Genomic DNA, 16,992 nt, shown 5'->3' with positions numbered 1-16,992 from the left:
GGGCGGCCGGTTTGTGACCAACAATCACCTACTTTCTTCCTCAACTACTCGCTTTGGCCGCTTAAAGCCACCCGAACTCAGCCACAGTCAACCTTCCCTCCGTGCTCGGCTGTATGAGCAGGACGCCTACGTACTTTCACATGAAAATAAGAACACGTCCCTTTATAAGTAAGACCGCGTCGCACCGGAGGGTTGGAGAGAGGCCTTGTTCACAAGCTAAGCGGGGCGGGCGGGCTCGCGGGCGGCCAGGGGCGCGCGCCCGCGGCCAGCCGCCGCTGCAGGACGCTCCGCCGCAGGTCGAGCTTCGGGCCGCGCGCCGGGTACGGGGCGAATCTCCCCTGGCGGCTTCGGCTCCGCGCCCCGGGGTCCCTTCCCTTCCCGGAGCGCGCGGGGCTCCAGCCGCCGCCGGCCGCCCGCCGGCTCTCGGCCCGGCCGCCGGGCCTCGCCGCCTGCCGAGGAGGAGGCCCCGGGTGGGCCCCCCCGGGCCCGGCCACGAGCGCGCTGTCTCCAGAGACCATCGCCCACGCGGAGGCCGACGGGCTGAGGTCGCCGCGGGCGGGGCGGGACGCCGCCCGGTTCCCTTGGTCGCCGGCGCACAGGGACACGTCGTTTAGGGCCATCTTCAAACGCTGCCCGCTGCGTCTGCCTCGGGTCCCTCGGTCCGGGTAGGCCCTGCGCGGCCCCACGGGTCAGTCCAGCCCGCCTCGGGCACGGAGGCCGTCCGCACCGCCCGCCATACTGGCAGCCGCAGGCCTTCAGCGAGCGCTCCCCTCGCGCGCATGCGCACTCCGTCAGCGCACGTCGACGCCGGCGAGAGCGAGCGTGATTGACGTTTACGTCCGTGACGCCTGGGAGGGCGAGGACGCGGGTCTGGGGCGCGCGCAGTGGGTGCGTCGGCGACGACCCCTCGGCCTTTGGGGGAGGGGGCGCCGCTGAGATGGGGGCGGCGGCGGCGGAGGCGGATCGCACCCTCTTTGTGGGCAACCTGGAAACTAAAGTGACGGAGGAGCTGCTGTTCGAGCTGTTCCACCAGGTAGGCGGCGGGGCTGAGCCTCTTCCTTTCGTTTGGCGCCCGCGCAGGGCCCGGCCCAACGGCTCTCCCCGCTTCTGCGGTGCCGGCCGGGCTGTGGGTCCGGGCACCCTGGGGTGGGCCGGGGGGCCTGAGGCGCGGCCGGGCGCCGGGTGGTGTCGCTTTGTGAAAGAACCCTGGTTAGTTCACGCCGCGGGAGGAGCCGAGGTGGCCCGTGAGGCGTTCGCGGTGGAGATTCGGGTCCTGACGGGCCGTGGTACACGTAGGGTCTCTCCTGAGCATGTTTCTGTTTGTTTAAAGGGACCATTCATTACAGTCGACACACAACAAATGTATTAGTTCCAGGTGCACGACATGGGGAGTGTTTTTCCTCTTCCTCCTTTTCTCTTCCTCCCCTCAGGACACTCTGGTCTGTCTGACAGACTGCATTTCAATTTCCTTGTCAGAATTTCTTTTCCTCTTAGTTTCTTATAAAATCGCATCGTTGAGATATTTAAGATCGAGTCATAAATACTCCGCAGAAAAGTAGCGTCGTTGTGTTTCTGTATTGAAATCTGTATCAAAATGTGTTTAAAAAGTTCCAAGTATCCTGTCGGCTCCGGTTCCGTCTTCCAGCCACTGGCAGCTTTGATGGATCCGGACAAAAGTGAGTTTTTGGTCCAAGAAAACGGCGGTTGATAAACATGAATTTCCACGGAGGGGAAAGATGATGGGTGTTGGTCACCTCCGTGAGGTCATAAAGTGCCGAGAACCGTGAATCGGGCCGCGTTCCTGGCTCCTCAAGGGCTCCCTTCCCCCAAATAAATTGATCTTCAGTAGTGTGTCTGTAGACTCGTTATTCTAATCGGGATGGAAATCTGTGTGTCTGTTTCTTCCTGATTACACTTCTTTTGTTTTTAAACTTTGTAAAATTTGAGTGGTTTTTTTTTTTTTTTTAAATTGCCTTATTTGCGTTGTAAACTTCCTTTAAACATTTTAAAAATCTTTATTGTTGAAAGTATTACAGGTGTGTAAACTCTTCTTTGTCTATAGGCTGGGCCAGTAATAAAAGTGAAAATTCCGAAAGATAAGGATGGTAAACCAAAGCAGTTTGCATTTGTGAATTTCAAACACGAGGTGTCTGTTCCTTACGCAATGAACCTGCTTAATGGAATCAAACTTTTTGGAAGGCCCATCAAAATTCAGTTTAGATCAGGTAACTCACTTAATGATGTTATTTGAGGAGAGCGATTATTTGCTGCTTTTGTTTGTTTTTAATTTTATTATTCAGTTTTAAAGAAACCTTTTATGGGTGAAAATACTTTAAGCTTTGTGAATAGTAAATAGTATCCCTGAAAATGGGCAACACTGAGAACATGGATTTTGAAAGTTGTAATTTTGAAACCAAGTTCAAAATTTCAGTTTGGGTTAGTGAAAAGAACATAACTTTATTATTAGAAAGACTTGGGTTTTGGTTCATGCTCCAAAAGAAGCAAGAATTATTTTCTGAAAAAACTTTTCCTGGCTGTAATTTACTTTTTTAAGTTTTGAATCTTGATCATGTGAGAATGAACCTTTGCATGTATCTGGTCTTACAATTTAGTATGAGGATCAGAATATTATGGCCAGAGTGGATATTTATATATGGGCTATTACCTTATTTGGGACTGTTTGTTTTGGCTATAGCTGCTAATTTACACTTAGAATTGTCACTCTGATGAAACTGTAAAGCAGTCTCTGTTAGCCTATGTCTACCTTTTTGGAGTGATTTGGGGTGGGGGAAGCAAAATTTCCAGTTAAATTTTCTATCAAGAAGAATTTCTCAAATTATTTTATTTTAGGAAGTAGCCATGCCTCACAGGATGTTAGTGTGCCATATTCCCAGCATCATGTTGGAAACTTAAGCCCTACCTCTACATCTCCTAGCAGGTAATATTTCTTTCCTATTGTTAAATCATTTATCAGGAATTTTCTTAGGTAGTGATCTCAGGACTAATAATGAGTGTTTGGTTTTCTTTTTATTGCTCCTACCTCTCTCTTCTTCTGCTATACTGTTTCCTGTGTTGAATTATAGTTATTTATGTATCTGTTCTAAGGAGACTGTAGACTTATTCATTATATACAGTCCCCTTAAAACAGATACATCTGTAACTATATTTATGTTCATTTATAAAAACATACCCATACCCACATACATCTGTATAACAAAGTCTCTCAAAACATTACTTACCCTTATTACTTGCAATGTACTCAATTTTCATTTTATTTTATCTTTTAAAATTTAAATTAGCTTATGACCACTAATTGGTTACTTGCAGTTTAAAAATACATGTTAGTAAACAGGCTATTGCACTAGTTCATGGAACTGGATTCTAGATCTGCCTCTACCCATCATGTAACCTTGACTAGTCTCATTTCTCTGGTCCTTTCCTTTCATTTGTAAGGAAAAGAAGTTGAGTTAAATGATCTCTAAAATCCCTTCCAGCTCCTGAGGGTTAGAAAAGATACCATATTTGTATTTACTTAAATAATTTCATTTGCTTTGGGGAGGCTGACATTTTACCAGGGTCAGTTTTTTTTCCTGGTATATCCATAGAGCTATTTATCAATCATAATGGGCTTCATTCAAGAAAGAGTTAATCTGTCATATGTCACGTTCTTTACCAAGTTTTTGTATTTATGATTGCATTTATTCCTCACAGCAGTCTTATGGGGAGGGATTATTACTATCTCTTCCTTGTATATGAAGAAAATAAGGGTTGGAGGTTAACTTGCTCAAGTTTGAACTGCTCTTAAATTGCAGGCTGGGAGTCAAACCCAGGCAGTATGATCAAGCCCAGCCACTATCATGTGCTGCCTAGTGGAGTTTGAAGTCTAGATGAAGACAGAGGCGTATTTTGTAACTTCCTGTTTACTATAATTAGCTCTCTAAGGAGTAGAAAGTGCTTTCGAGCCCTGGCCCATGTGGCTCAGTGGTTTGAGCGTCACCCCATGCACTGAAGCGAAGGGTAGTGGGTTTAATTCCTAGTCACGGGCACATACCTGGGTTGCAGGTTCGATCCCCAGCCCTGGTCAGGGTACATGCGGGTGGTAACCAATCAATGTCTCTCTCTCACATCGATGTTTCTCTCTTTCCCTCCCTCCCTTCCACTCTGTCTAAAATCAATGGGAAAATGTCCTGGGTTGAGGATTAACAACAACAAAAGTGCTTGGAGAAAGTTGTAACAGGAGAGCCGACAGAAATGAATGAGGACCTGAAAGGGGGCAGTGCCCCTAGGTCGCAATGAATGGAAAACGGAGAGTAGGAGATGACACTGGTTAAGTAGATGGAGATGGGATGGTAGGGTCTTGCTTACAGGCTGTAGTTAGGATTTTGTGATGCTACCTTAAGAACTGTGGAAGGCACTGAAATGTTTTTTGTAGGGCAGTAATAGGAACAGGTTTGTATTTTATTCAATTTATTTATTTTAGATTTGTGTTTTAAAGAGTTGTTTGGTTGCAGTGGGAGAATGGATTGGAGGGACAGGGGTGAAAATGGAAAGATCAGTTAGGAAGCTCTGGGCAGCGGGGCAGCAGGGAAGGTGTTGGGGTGGGGTAGATGGTTTGGGTGAGGGTGGTGCCAGGAGCTGGAGAGAAGTAGATGGGTGTGAAGAGGTACTGCAAAGTGACATTGTAAGAAAGTGGTGGTGTAAAAAGGTACCCTCTCAGCATCCTTTCCTGCCCTCAAATTGTATCATACTTCTCAGTACCCTTGGAATTGGAAGTGTCTCCACACACTTTTACAGAACCTTCAAAGGTACTTTACGTGCAGAAAAAAGCTTTGTCCTCAGAATTTCGTGGGGGAAAAATATGTAAGTAAATATTTTAATCAAAGGCTTGAGCGTATATAATTTTTTATTTTTTACCCTTGCCCGAGGATATTTTTTCCATTGCTTTTCAGAGAGTGTGGAAGGGGGAGAGAGAAAGGAGGGGGAAGGAAGATGGGGGGGGAGCGAGAAACGTTGATGTGAGAGACAACATCACCTGGCTGCCTCTCGCATGTGCCCTCATGGCTGGGGATTGAGCCTGCACCCGAGGTAGGTGCCCTTCACCGGAATCGGACCCAGGACCCTTCAGTCCATGGACCAGTGAGTGCTCTAACCACTGAGCCAAACTGGCTGGGCAAGCGTATGTAATTTTTATACTCTTTTACCAGTAAAATTAATACGTTTCACCCTTTTACCATACAGATATATAACTGATTTAAGAAAACTATAAAAGATCTAAACTGTAAGACGATCAGTTGGTGATTTGATTCCAAAGGCATGTTTTAAAATACAATTAATTTACAATGTTTTGTTTTTTTTAATCCTCACCTGAGGATATATTTTTCCCTTGCTTTTCAGAGAGAGTGGGGGGGCAGGAAAACATGGATGTGAGAGAGACATCGATTGGTTGCCTCCACACGCGCCCTGACCAGGGCTGGGATCAATCCTGCAATCCAGGTACATGCCCTTGGCCGGAACTGAACCTGGGACCCTTCAGTCCTCGGTGGACACTAACCACTGGGCAAGACTGGTTAGGGCTCTAATGTTTTCTAAGTGAGTTTAGCTGTAGAGCAAGTTCTCTCTTCGGGAAGTGAGGAATAAAGTCCTTAAAATTCTGTTTATGTTACTGAACTCTTAACTTCTTACTCCTCAAAACCTGTTGCCTTCGCCTGTCTTGGTATATGCCTGCTTAATTGCTCAAACTAAGTATCTAGATTTCTTTTAAAAATTTCTTCTGTTTCCCTCATCTGCCATATCTAATCGATCAAATCCTTTTCTCTTGTGTTTTCATTTAAATACATTTTTATTGATTTCAGAGAGAGGGAGAGAGAGAGAGAAACATCAATTATGAGAGAATTATCGATCGGCTGCCTTCTGCATGCCCCCTACGGGAGATCAAGCCAGCAGCCCCGGGTATGTGCCCTGATGGGGAATGGAACCCTGACCTTGTGGTTCATAGGTCAGTGCTCAGCCACTGAGCCACCGTGGCCGAGTAATCAAATCCTTTAGTTCTCCATCTAGCCCTTTGCACTATCCCAGGGATTGACAGTTTTCTTTTTCTGTAAAGGACCAGATAGTTAATATTTTTTTATTTTATTTTAATCCTCACCTGAGGATATTTGCTTTCAGGGAGAGTGGAAGGGGGAGAGAGAGACAAAGACAGAGACACATTGATTGGTGGTCTCCCGCACATGCCCTGGCTGGGGCCCAGGATCAAGCTTGCAACCGATGTATGTGCCCTTGGCCAAAATTGAACCCAGGACTCTTCAGTCCTTGGGCTGACACACTAACCACTGAGCCAAACTGGCTAGGGCCCAGATACAGTATTTTAGACTGCAGGTCATACAGTTTCTTGCTCTGCCATTGAGCGCTACATAGATAATACAAAAACAAAAGAGCATGGTAATGTTCCAATAAAACTTTCTTTACAAAAAATGATTTGGCCCATAGGCTATATGCTCAACCTGTGCTACTTCTTCCCTCAGCTGGAATATTTTTCTTCCAGGTAACCTTGTTGTTCAGCTCTTAACTTCAAATGTCTATTTAGAAAGACTATCCCTGACCAGCCAAGCAAAAATAGAACCCCCGTCTCTCTCACCTCTACTTGCTCTTTCATCATTCAGTATACCACTTATAACGATGTGAAGTTGTCTTATTGTCGGAACCTTTCCCCAGCTCCATCAGAGCAGATAACCTTGTCTTGTCGATTATTACCTTTGAGAGCTGTTTCTGATCATGATCGGTAAGTAGTAAATTCTTGTTGAATGAATGATTATATATGTTGGTTTTTGTATTTTTTTGCAGATATGAAAGGACTGTGGATAACATGACACCATCACCACAGATAATTCAGAGATCTTTCTCTTCTCCAGAAAATTTTCAGAGACAAGCAGTGGTAGGCTGATTTTTCAACTTGAGTTGCTAAAAAAACCAAACAAAATCGTACTAAAAATGTTCAGATAATTCTTTTTTTTTTTTTAATGAATTTATTGGGGTGACATTGGTTAATAAAATTACAGGTTTCAGGTATACAGTTCTATAATACATTGTCTGTATATTACACTGTGTGTTCTCCACCCCAAGTCAAGTCTCCTTCCATCATCATTTATCCCCACTGTACTCTCTTCTACCCACCACAAGCCCCCTTTTCCTCTCATAATTACCATACTGTTGTCTGTGTCTGTTTTTTGTGCGAGTGTGTGTTTCTTCTTAATCCCTTTATCTTTTTCACCCAGCCCCACAACCCCCCTCTCCTCTGATAGTCTGCTCTCTGTCTCTGTGAGTCTGTTTCTCTTTTGTTAGTTTACTTTGTTCATTAGATTCCACATATAAGTGAAGTGATATGGTACTTGTCTTTCTCTGACTGGCTTATTTCACTTACTGTAATACTCCCCAGGTCTATCTGTGCCGTCTCAAAGGGTAGTATTTCCTTCTTTTTTACGGTCAGGTAGTATTCCATTGTGTAAAGGTACCACAGATTTTTTTTTTTCTTCGCTCATCTACTGGTGGGCACTTGGGCTGCTTCCAAATGTTGGTTTTTACAAAAAATGCTGCAGTGAACATAGGGGTGCGTATATTCTTTTGAATTAGTGGTTTGGGTTTCTTTGGATATATTCCCAGAAGTGGAATCTGTGGGTAAAGAGAGTTCCATTTTTAATTTTTTGAGGTAACTCCATATTGTTTTCCACAGTGGCTGCAGCAGCCTGAATTCCCACCAGCAGAGTACGAGGGCTCCCTTTTCTCCACGTCTTTGCCAGCACTTGTTGTTTGTGGATTTATTGATGGTAGCCGTTGTCGGAGGTGTGAGGGTTTTTTTTTTAAAAAAAAACATATCTTTATTGATTTCAGAGAGAGGAAAGGAGGCGGGGGGAGAGAGAGATAGAAACATCAATGATGAGAGAGTCATTGATCGGCTGCCTAGCTTGCAACCTGGGCATGTGCCCTGACTGGGAATCAAACCCCAATCTCCTGGATCCTAGGTTGATGCTCAACCACGGTGCCATGCCTGGCCGGACTGGTGTGAGGTTTTGATTGCTGCTTTAATTTCATTAGTTGTAATCTCTCTGCTCAGATTTTCTGATTCTTCTGGATTCGGTTTTGGAAGATTATATACTTCTAGCAATTTATTTGTTTCATCCTGCTTGTTCGTAATATTTTTTCTTACAATTCTTTGTGTTTTAAGTTGTTGTTACTTGTCCTCTTTCGTTTCTGATTTTATTTATTTGGGTTCTCTCTCTTTTTTTCTTGATGAGTCTAATTAAAGGTTTGTCAGTCTTGTTTATCTTTTCAAAGAATGAGCTCTTGGTTTCATTGATCATTTGTATTTTTTTTTTTATATACTCTTCATTTCTGCCTTGATCTTTATTATTATTTTTTCCTTCTACTCACTTTGAGCTTTGTTTGTTCTTTTCCTATTTCTTTAAGTGTAGAAATAGATTGTTTATTTGAGATTTTTCTTGTTTCTTCAGGTAGGCCTGTAATACTATGAATTTCCCTCTCAAGACTGCTTTTGTTGTGTCCCATAGATTTGGAGTGGTTGTGTTCTCATTTTCATTTTTTTCAAGATATCTTATTTCTTCCTTGATCTCATTGTTAACCCATGCATTGTTTAGTAACATCATTTAGCCTTCCGTGTCTTTGTGAATTTTTCAGGGTTTTTTGGGTTTTTTTTTTGTAGTTGATTTCTAGTTTAATACCATTGTGGTCAGAGAAGATGCTTGATAGGATTTCTTAAATTTATTGAGACTTGTTTTGTGTCCTAACATGTGGTCTATCCTAGAAAGTGTTCTGTTTGCACTTGAAAAGAATGTATATTGTGCTGCTTTGTGTTAAAATGCTTTGAAGATGTCAATGAAATCCATCTGATCTATTGTGTCATTTGAGGCTGCTGTTTCCTTGTGGATTTTCTGTCTGGAAGATCTATCGATGTCACTGGGGTGTTAAAATCCCTACTATGACTGCTGTGTTACTGTCAGTTTCTCCCTTTATGTCCATCAATATTTTCTTTAGGTCCTCCTATCTTGGCTGCATAAATATTTATAAGGGTTATATCCTCTTTGCTCTTTTTATCCTTATGTAGTGTCCTTCTTTGTCTCTTAATATAGCCTTTGTTTTAAAGTCTGTTTTTGTCAGATATAACTTTTTACCCCAGCTATTTTTTCCTTTTCATTTATATGAAATATCTTCTCTATCCCTTTTTAGTATGTACCTTTCATTCTGAGGTGTGTCTCTTGTAGACAATATATATGGATCTTGTTTTCTTGTCCATAGGACTACCCTATGTCTTTTGATTGAAGCATTTAAGCCATTTACATTTAAAGTGATTATTGATTGGTTTGTATTTATTTCCATTTTATTATTTTAACTATATTCCTCTTTTTTTTCTTCTCTTTTTTTCTCTTTTTATTGAATTTATTGGGGGTGACACTGATTAACAAAATTATAGAGGCACAACCTTCTTCTTAAAGAATACTCTTTAACAATTCTTACAATACTGGCTTGGTGGTAACAAACTCCTTTAGCGTTTTCTTGTCTGGGAACTTTTTTATTCTTCAATTTTAAACGATAGCCTTGCTGGATAAAGTAGTCTTGGTTGTAGGTCTTTGTTTTTCATCATTTTGTACATTTCATGCCAGTCCCTCTGGCCTGAAATATTTTTTGCTAAGAAATCAGCTGACATTCTTAGGCAGGGAGCTCCCTTGTAGGTAACTAATTGCTTTTCTCTTGCTGCTTTTAAGATTCTCTCTTTGTCTTTAACCTTTGCCATTTTAATTATGCTGTGTCTTGGTGTGGACTCTTTGGGTTCATCGTGTTTGGGACTCTCTGCACTTCCTGGACTTGTGGTGTCTTTTTTTCCATCAGGTTAGGAACATTTCCAGCCATTATTGCTTCACGTGGGTTCTCAATCCTTTGCTCACTCTCTTGTCTTTCTGTTACCCGTATGATGCAGATGTCATTATGCTTCATGTTGTCCAGAAGGTTCATTAACTGTATTTTAAAAAAAATTTTTTCTTTCTTGCTGATCTGGGTGTTTTTTCCTACCTTGTATTCTAAATCATTGATTTGATCTGCTGCTTTATCCAACCTACTGTTTATTTCTTCTAGTGTTTTCTCCATTTCGGATATTGTATTCTTTATTTCTGGCTGGTTCTTTTTATGTTTTTTATGTCATTTTTTATGCTTGATATCTGTTTTTAAAAAAACTTTTAAAATGAATTTATTGGGTACATTGGTCAACAAAATTATATAGGTTTCAAATGTACATTTCTAGTTTATTGTTGTTAATCCTCACTTGAGGATATTTTTTTCCACTGATTTTTTTAAAGTGTAAGGGAGGAGGGTGTAGAGAGAGAGAGAAACATCGATGTGAAAGACAAATTGATTGGTTGCCTCTAGCACGTGCCCCAACCAGGGCCAAGAATTGAACCTGTGACCCTTCATTGCATGGGCCAATGCTCTAACCACTGAGCAACACTGACTAAGGCCAATTCTACAAATTTGGAAAGATTTTATTTGAGCCAGACTGACCACAGTGACTGGGAAGGAAGATGTCAAATGTTTCCTGATGTCTCTTCGTTGACATTCTCACTAATTTCCTTGAGCATCTTTATAATCATTATTTTGAACTCTGTATCCAGTAAATTGCTTGCCTTCATTTCATTTAGCTCTTTTTCTGGAGATTTGTCCTGTTATTTCATTTGGGGCATTTTCCTTTGTCTCCCCCTTTTCACTGTCTCTTGTTGTTTGTTTCTATGTCTTAGGTAGATCTTCGATGAATTTCAGTCTTGATAGCAGAGCCTTATATAATAATAAGTGTCCTGTGGGACCCAGAGGTACAGTGTCCTTGATCATCTGAGCTGGGTGCTTCAGGAATTACCTTTATGTGGGTTATGTGGGCTTTCCTGTTGTAATTGAGCCTTCATTTTAATTGGCCAGTTCGTGCATGGGGTTGATCCTCAGTATGGCTGGCTATGAACCTCAGTGTATGAGCTCCTGTGAAGGTGGTGACCACACAGTGTGGAATTTGCTTCAGCAGGATCTGGTGCCTGCGGAGATCTCCCTTTGGATATGCTCCTTGTGAATGTAATTGGATCCTGCTATGATACTGCCTGTAGTTGGCCACTGGGTGTGTTGGTTCTGGGGCTTTCTGGGGACTCTGGTGCAGGCCAATATTCGATGCTGCCTGCCGCTGGTCCTGGGCAACCTGTTTGGAGCTACAAAGTGCTCCACATTTTGTGGCTCCCTTTACTGGGCCTGGGTGTGTGCAGAAGGACTAAACTGTACACCAAGGCTGGCTTTTACTAGCACTGGGCCTGGGGGTAGGTCAGCAAAAGTCTCAAGGCACCCCAACATTTACCTTTGCCTTCCTTCGCCTATTGGCTGCCTGTTAGGCTCAGTCACTGAAAGAGCCCCTTTGGTACTTGAATTGCATGAGTTTGGTTCTCAGTGAGTCACCAGGTAGGGATGAGTGGTGTTCACCAGAGTGGTGATATAAGTTCAGACTCAGTGCCAATGCTGGGTCTGAGGCCACTTAGCAAATGTCCCAGTTATGCCACAACTAGCTGCCACCCGCTGGGTGTTCTCATACCTTTGTGATGTGGTGGGTTTTCAGGGAGTCATCAGGGTTAGGCCAGCAGAGTCTATCAGGCCTAAGCAGACCAAGATTTGGCCCTGTGAAGGTGGGCTCTGCACTGCTCAGGTGTGTGAGGGTAAAATGGCCCCCATCCTAGAGCCACACAACTCAGTCCCAAATTTTACCTGGAGCTTGATCTTAGCAGGGTGAAATTTGGGAGGATGAGGCTAGTGGATCTCCCATGAGAGGGAGGTGCTGGCCAGGCTTGGAGGAAGATGGAGGGTGTGACCCCTGCCCCAAAGCTACACAACTCAGTGTGTCCTGAATTCTGCCCAGATATTATCAGGGCAGAGCCACTGGGAGCCCAGAGAGTGGGACTGGTAAACCTCCTGTGAGGAAGAGGTGCCAGTCAGGTTCATGGGAAAGTGGGGGAGAGTGGCCACCCCTTCAAAGCCACACAACTCAGTCACTGATACCCCTGAGTGTACCCAGACCTCTACAGTTCAGCCTGGGCAGCTGACTCCTGAGCAGGGTGCAAGCTCCGTAGGGTGGGGCTATCAGTCCCCCAGGCTGATGCCATGTGGAGAAGAGTGCTGTGCCCAAGAAAGATGGCATCTGCAGTATAGGAGAATGACTCAGCATAGGTATGGTGGCAGCTGTCCCTTCAGCGCTCTCCTGAGTCACAAGTCCCAGTTGTTGCTCACACAACTCCAGTCTGCTTCCCCCTCCCTCTGCTGGAGCCCAGGGTGAGTGACCATGAATGACATTTCATGTTCTGGTCCTTTAAGAGGGCACCTGGCCCACCAGTGTGGCTCAGAGATTGAGTATCGATCTATGATTCAGGAGATCACAGTTTGATTTCTGGTCAGGGCACATGCCCGGTTTCAGGCTTGATCCCCAGCAGGGGTTTTGCTGGAGGCAGCTGATCAATGACTCATCATTGGTGTTTCTATCTCCCTCTCTCTCTCCCCCCCTCCCCTCCTCTCTCAGAAATCAATAAAGATATATTTAAAAAAAAACAAAGGGCATTTGTTTCTCTAGTAGACTCCTCTCTCTCCCTGGCAGACAGAACCCTTACTGATTTTCACAGCCAGGTGTTATGTGGGTACCTCTTCCTGGCTCTGGTGCTCTGGCTGGGGTGCTTGGCTTGGGGTTTAGACCCCACACACCTAAGGGGGAACCTGTGTAGCCGAGGTATCCATCCAGAATCTCAGCCACCACCCATGAGAGTGGGGCCAGCCCTATTCACATCTCCACCCTTCCTACCAGTCTCAATTTGGCTTCTTCTGTAAGTCCTTGGATGTAAGACTTTTCTTAAGCTAGTCTTCAGTTGGATGATTGTCCTGTAATTTAGTTGTAATTCCAGTTTTGTCCTGGAAGGAGGTGAGTGTAGCTCCACCTACTGTGCTGCCATCTTGGATCTCTGAGATAATTTTTAAGTTCACTTTTAAATTTTAGTTAGACTAGTATGATATTTTTAGATTGATCACACATTTTAGTTTTCACTGGCCTAAAATATATATTTAAAGATTGAAGACAGAACTGCATTTCACATTTTAGTTTTTTTCCAACAAGTGGGGTGTGTATGTTTCAAATATTGGAAATTCATTCACTGTTCTTGCAACCCCATGTTCAGTGACTTTTATTTTTTATCATATACTCTTTTTAATCCTTAATATTAATACTTTAATATACTGGAGTCTTCTAAACTAGTTTCCTCTTGAACGTTCCATTTTTTCTGTAATAATATCACCATGAGGCTGTTTTATCTTTGTTTCCTCTCAGTTCCTAAGTCCTTCATTTTTGTTTTCTTTTTCTTACATTCATTTCCTTTTATTTTCTTTGCCCCAGTGACGATCTTGGCTTGCAGTCTCTAGCCTTTTGAATTTCGCAGGTCTACAAAATATAATAATGAAAAAAGTAGAATTGAGAGACCAATATAAAAGAATATCAACTTTTATGTACACATTATTTATTTGTCTCATTTTGCTGTAGGGCGTTACAGAAAATGATCATTGGCTAATACTTATTTGCAAATAGAATTTGGGAACCACTCATCTAGTCTGTCAGCACTTTTCTCCATTTTATCCTCACTAGTGCATCTCACACATCATTTCAAATTTAACATTATAGCTGTTTTGCTTATCTTCCTGGCAATTTGACTTTTCAGCATTTGCTAGATGAAGTCAGAATTCTCTAGCCTACTTATTAGGCACCCCCATGGTATAATTCAAATAAATCTTTCTAACCTTACTGTCCATTCACCATTTGTGAGATCGATACCTGTTTCAGCCAGCATTTACTTGCTATTCTATGAACTCACTCAGTGTTTTCCTGTTCTTTTTTGTTTGTGCAATTTTCTTTCCTTGGCCTACTTCCCTCAAAATATTTTCCTTAAAATAGTGCCTTCGTACTTTTAATACCCAGATCATATCCCACCTTCATGAAGCCTTTCCTAATGATACTGAGCTCATGGCTCTTATAATTTCATCACATAGTGATTCATATTATAGTTATTTTATATGACTTCTTCCCTTCTAAATTGTATTCTTGAGGGCAAGGAGTACTAATTATGTGCAAATAGCTTGTAGCTGTACAGTGGAATGAATGAAGCTATTGTATTGTACTACTTTTAGTTATGTTTAACTTAAGATCCATCTAGGCAAGAGTGATTTTGCTTTTCTGTCATTATTGGTTTGGTTAACTCACCAACTAGCCATTGGCTTTGATATGTAGAAATATTTGCAGTTAACATTTCCATCTTTTTCTCTTCCTTCAGATGAACAGTGTTTTGAGACAGATGTCATATGGTGGGAAATTTGGTTCTCCACATCATGATCAATCAGGATTTTCCCCATCAGTTCAGTCACATAATCATAGTTATAATCAATCTTCAAGCTCCCAGTGGCGTCAAGATACACCGTCATCACAGCGTAAAGTGAGACAGACTTCTCATCCCTATACAGCAGACCGACACTATAGCCGTGAACAGCGTTACTCAGATCATGGGTCTGACCATCATTACAGAGGAAACAGAGATGATTTCTTCTATGAAGATAGGAATCACGATGGCTGGAGCCATGACCACGATAACAGAAGAGACAGTAGTAGAGCTGGAAAGTGGCATTCATCTCGAAACTAACAAGTGTTCAAAGGACATTGTTTTTATAGGGTCATTCTAGGCTCCTTTGATTAAGTTGATCTGGGAATGTTTTGTTAAAACTGTACAGAGCAGTTTTACAAGTTGCCACGTTTCTTTATAAAATTTTTAAAATCTATAGGTATAGTCTAATACAGAAATGAGAAGAATTGTGGTTCTAATTTTTACATTAATAACCTTTCACCTCAGGGCTTTATGAAGAGGAAAGGGTTTTATGCAAAAGAAAGTGTCACAATTCCTAATCGTTTTTACAAATTGAGGAAGGGATGTATTATATGGATTGGTTGTATTATAAAGCAGATATTTTAATGATCTGTTATCTATTGTATTGCAAGAACCTGGTTATTAAGAAAACAACCTGCTTATTAGTGAGTCACATTTTGTGTATATAATAGAAAACACTCAAGTTGGTAGTCTAAAGTAGTATTTTGTTAATGAGAAAATGTAATTTCATTGATTCATTTTACTAACATTTGAGAAAACTTACTGGTGAAGATTGGGAATAAATCATACTATTTAACTACTTAGAGAACGTGAGTGTAAATTCTGTGACATGTGCTTTGAGTTTTACCCTAGTTGGACATCAAGTGTAAATATACAAAATCTACATTTGCTATTTCATTCTAAAATGTTAGAATTTTCTCATTAAATCATGTTTGACTGAATAACTGGTCACTCAGGAAGTTAATATCTCTAAATGTATATTTTTTATATTAAAAATAGTGTTAGTGTAAGTGCCCCCCTTTTCAGGAAGAACAAAAATGCAAATGCACAGATATAATAGTAAAATGGTTTACTGAAAGTATACTTGCCTGGGGAAGGTTCACAAGCCTTTAAGTGCTGCCTCTATTACTCAAACTTTAAAAATACTCAATTTTCAGAGTGCCCAGGGCATGTGTGCAAGGACACATTTTATTATGGGATTGTCTTTTTGTTTAAAAATTTGGAGAGTTAAGTCTTAAACATTTTCCGATTTAAAAATTTTTAAATCTTGTTTAATAAAACTTTTTATGTATCGAGATGTTTTCCTTTCATTGTAGAACTTGTTTATATAAATTCATTCCTCGATATATTTAGAACCTTTTTAATAACTACAGCATTTGTACTATGTTACTTTTTAATATATTGAAAACATAAAAAGGAGTGTGTCTTATTTTTTTAAATATTTTTATTAATTTTCAGAGAGAGAGGAAGGGAGAGGGGGAGAGAGAAACATCAATGTGAGAATGGAATATCGATTGGCTGCTTCCTGCATGCCCCTGCCAGGGAACGAGCCCACAACCTGGGTGTGTGCCCTGACCAGGAGTTGAACCGGCAACCTTTCAGTGGACAGGAGGACACCCAACCAACTGAGCCACACCAGACAGGGCTCTTAGTTTTTTTTATGTCACTATGGAGACTTTTACACAGAAAGTTAGCAACATACTTTTATTCAGTGATTGCCTGAATAAAAGTTATATGAGTGTTAAGTTACATGAGTTCTTTAGAGCACCTTAGGAAATACACGTTTTGTATATATTGAACTTAATATTTTAGGGTCAGATTTTCAGTGACACATGTATTATTGTTCAATCACTATAATCTCCCTGGTCTCTAGGAATTTATGTACATTTATGTTTTCTGTTTCTAAATGCATGCCCTTTTCTGTCTAGATAAAGAGCTACTCAACTATTCAGCATAGAGAGCATTAAGATCAAAAGTTTGTTTTCTCAAGCAGTTTAATAGAAGAATTTGTTTCCAATAAACCTGTTATTTTCAAGTGTCTTACGAAAATTTATTCAGTAGCATTTGTAGATATTAACAAAGGTTAATACTGCTTGACTGCCACTTATATGTGGGTCAGGTCCTTTCATATTAATTCACAGGTGATCCTGGTTTAGAAGAATCTTTTTCTTTCCAGTGGCTTTGGGGCACACCTTGTGAGGTTCACTTTAATCTCACCTAGTTGGAAGTAACCAAACTAAATGTACTGTGTAAAGGGATAGAACAAGACATCCCTAAAGAGTTGAATATAGTTGGTGGGAAAATTGACCTAGGTCTTGAGAGCTACAGGAGTAAAGAGGAGGAGATTGTAGGAGAGCAGATTCTCCGGAGTGTGTTCCATGACGTACTCTCACGTTGTGTTCTGCAAAATAAGCGTTCTGTAATCAAATGTTTGGCAAATGTGCAAATACTGTGACTTTCTCATAGAGAATGATAGGGAACAGCACCACGAAGCTGCTGA

General features: G+C 41.7%; 2 protein-coding genes across 2 annotated transcripts; one reads left to right on the top strand and one right to left on the bottom strand.

Moving 5' to 3' along the window:
* Window positions 1-209: 209 nt before the first annotated feature.
* LOC308564926 (uncharacterized protein C11orf71 homolog) lies at window positions 210-620 on the bottom strand (the record flags this gene model as incomplete). The annotated part of the gene is made up of 1 exon (XM_081153654.1): window positions 210-620. One exon carries the CDS (start codon window positions 618-620, stop codon window positions 210-212), a length of 411 nt encoding a protein of 136 aa, XP_081009780.1.
* Window positions 621-823: 203 nt separating this feature from the next.
* RBM7 (RNA binding motif protein 7) lies at window positions 824-16,527 on the top strand. Its single transcript, XM_081155021.1, has 5 exons — window positions 824-1,033; window positions 2,063-2,225; window positions 2,851-2,938; window positions 6,841-6,931; window positions 14,388-16,527. The coding sequence occupies exons 1-5, from the start codon at window positions 938-940 to the stop codon at window positions 14,748-14,750; spliced, it is 801 nt and encodes a 266-aa protein (XP_081011147.1). The 5' UTR covers window positions 824-937; the 3' UTR covers window positions 14,751-16,527.
* Window positions 16,528-16,992: the final 465 nt, after the last annotated feature.

This window comes from Miniopterus schreibersii (assembly GCF_964146895.1).
Source record: "Miniopterus schreibersii genome assembly, chromosome: 12".
NCBI classification, from domain to species: domain Eukaryota; kingdom Metazoa; phylum Chordata; class Mammalia; order Chiroptera; family Miniopteridae; genus Miniopterus; species Miniopterus schreibersii.
Note: the sequence above shows the minus strand (reverse complement) of the source record. Positions and strands in the feature narration are given on the sequence as shown.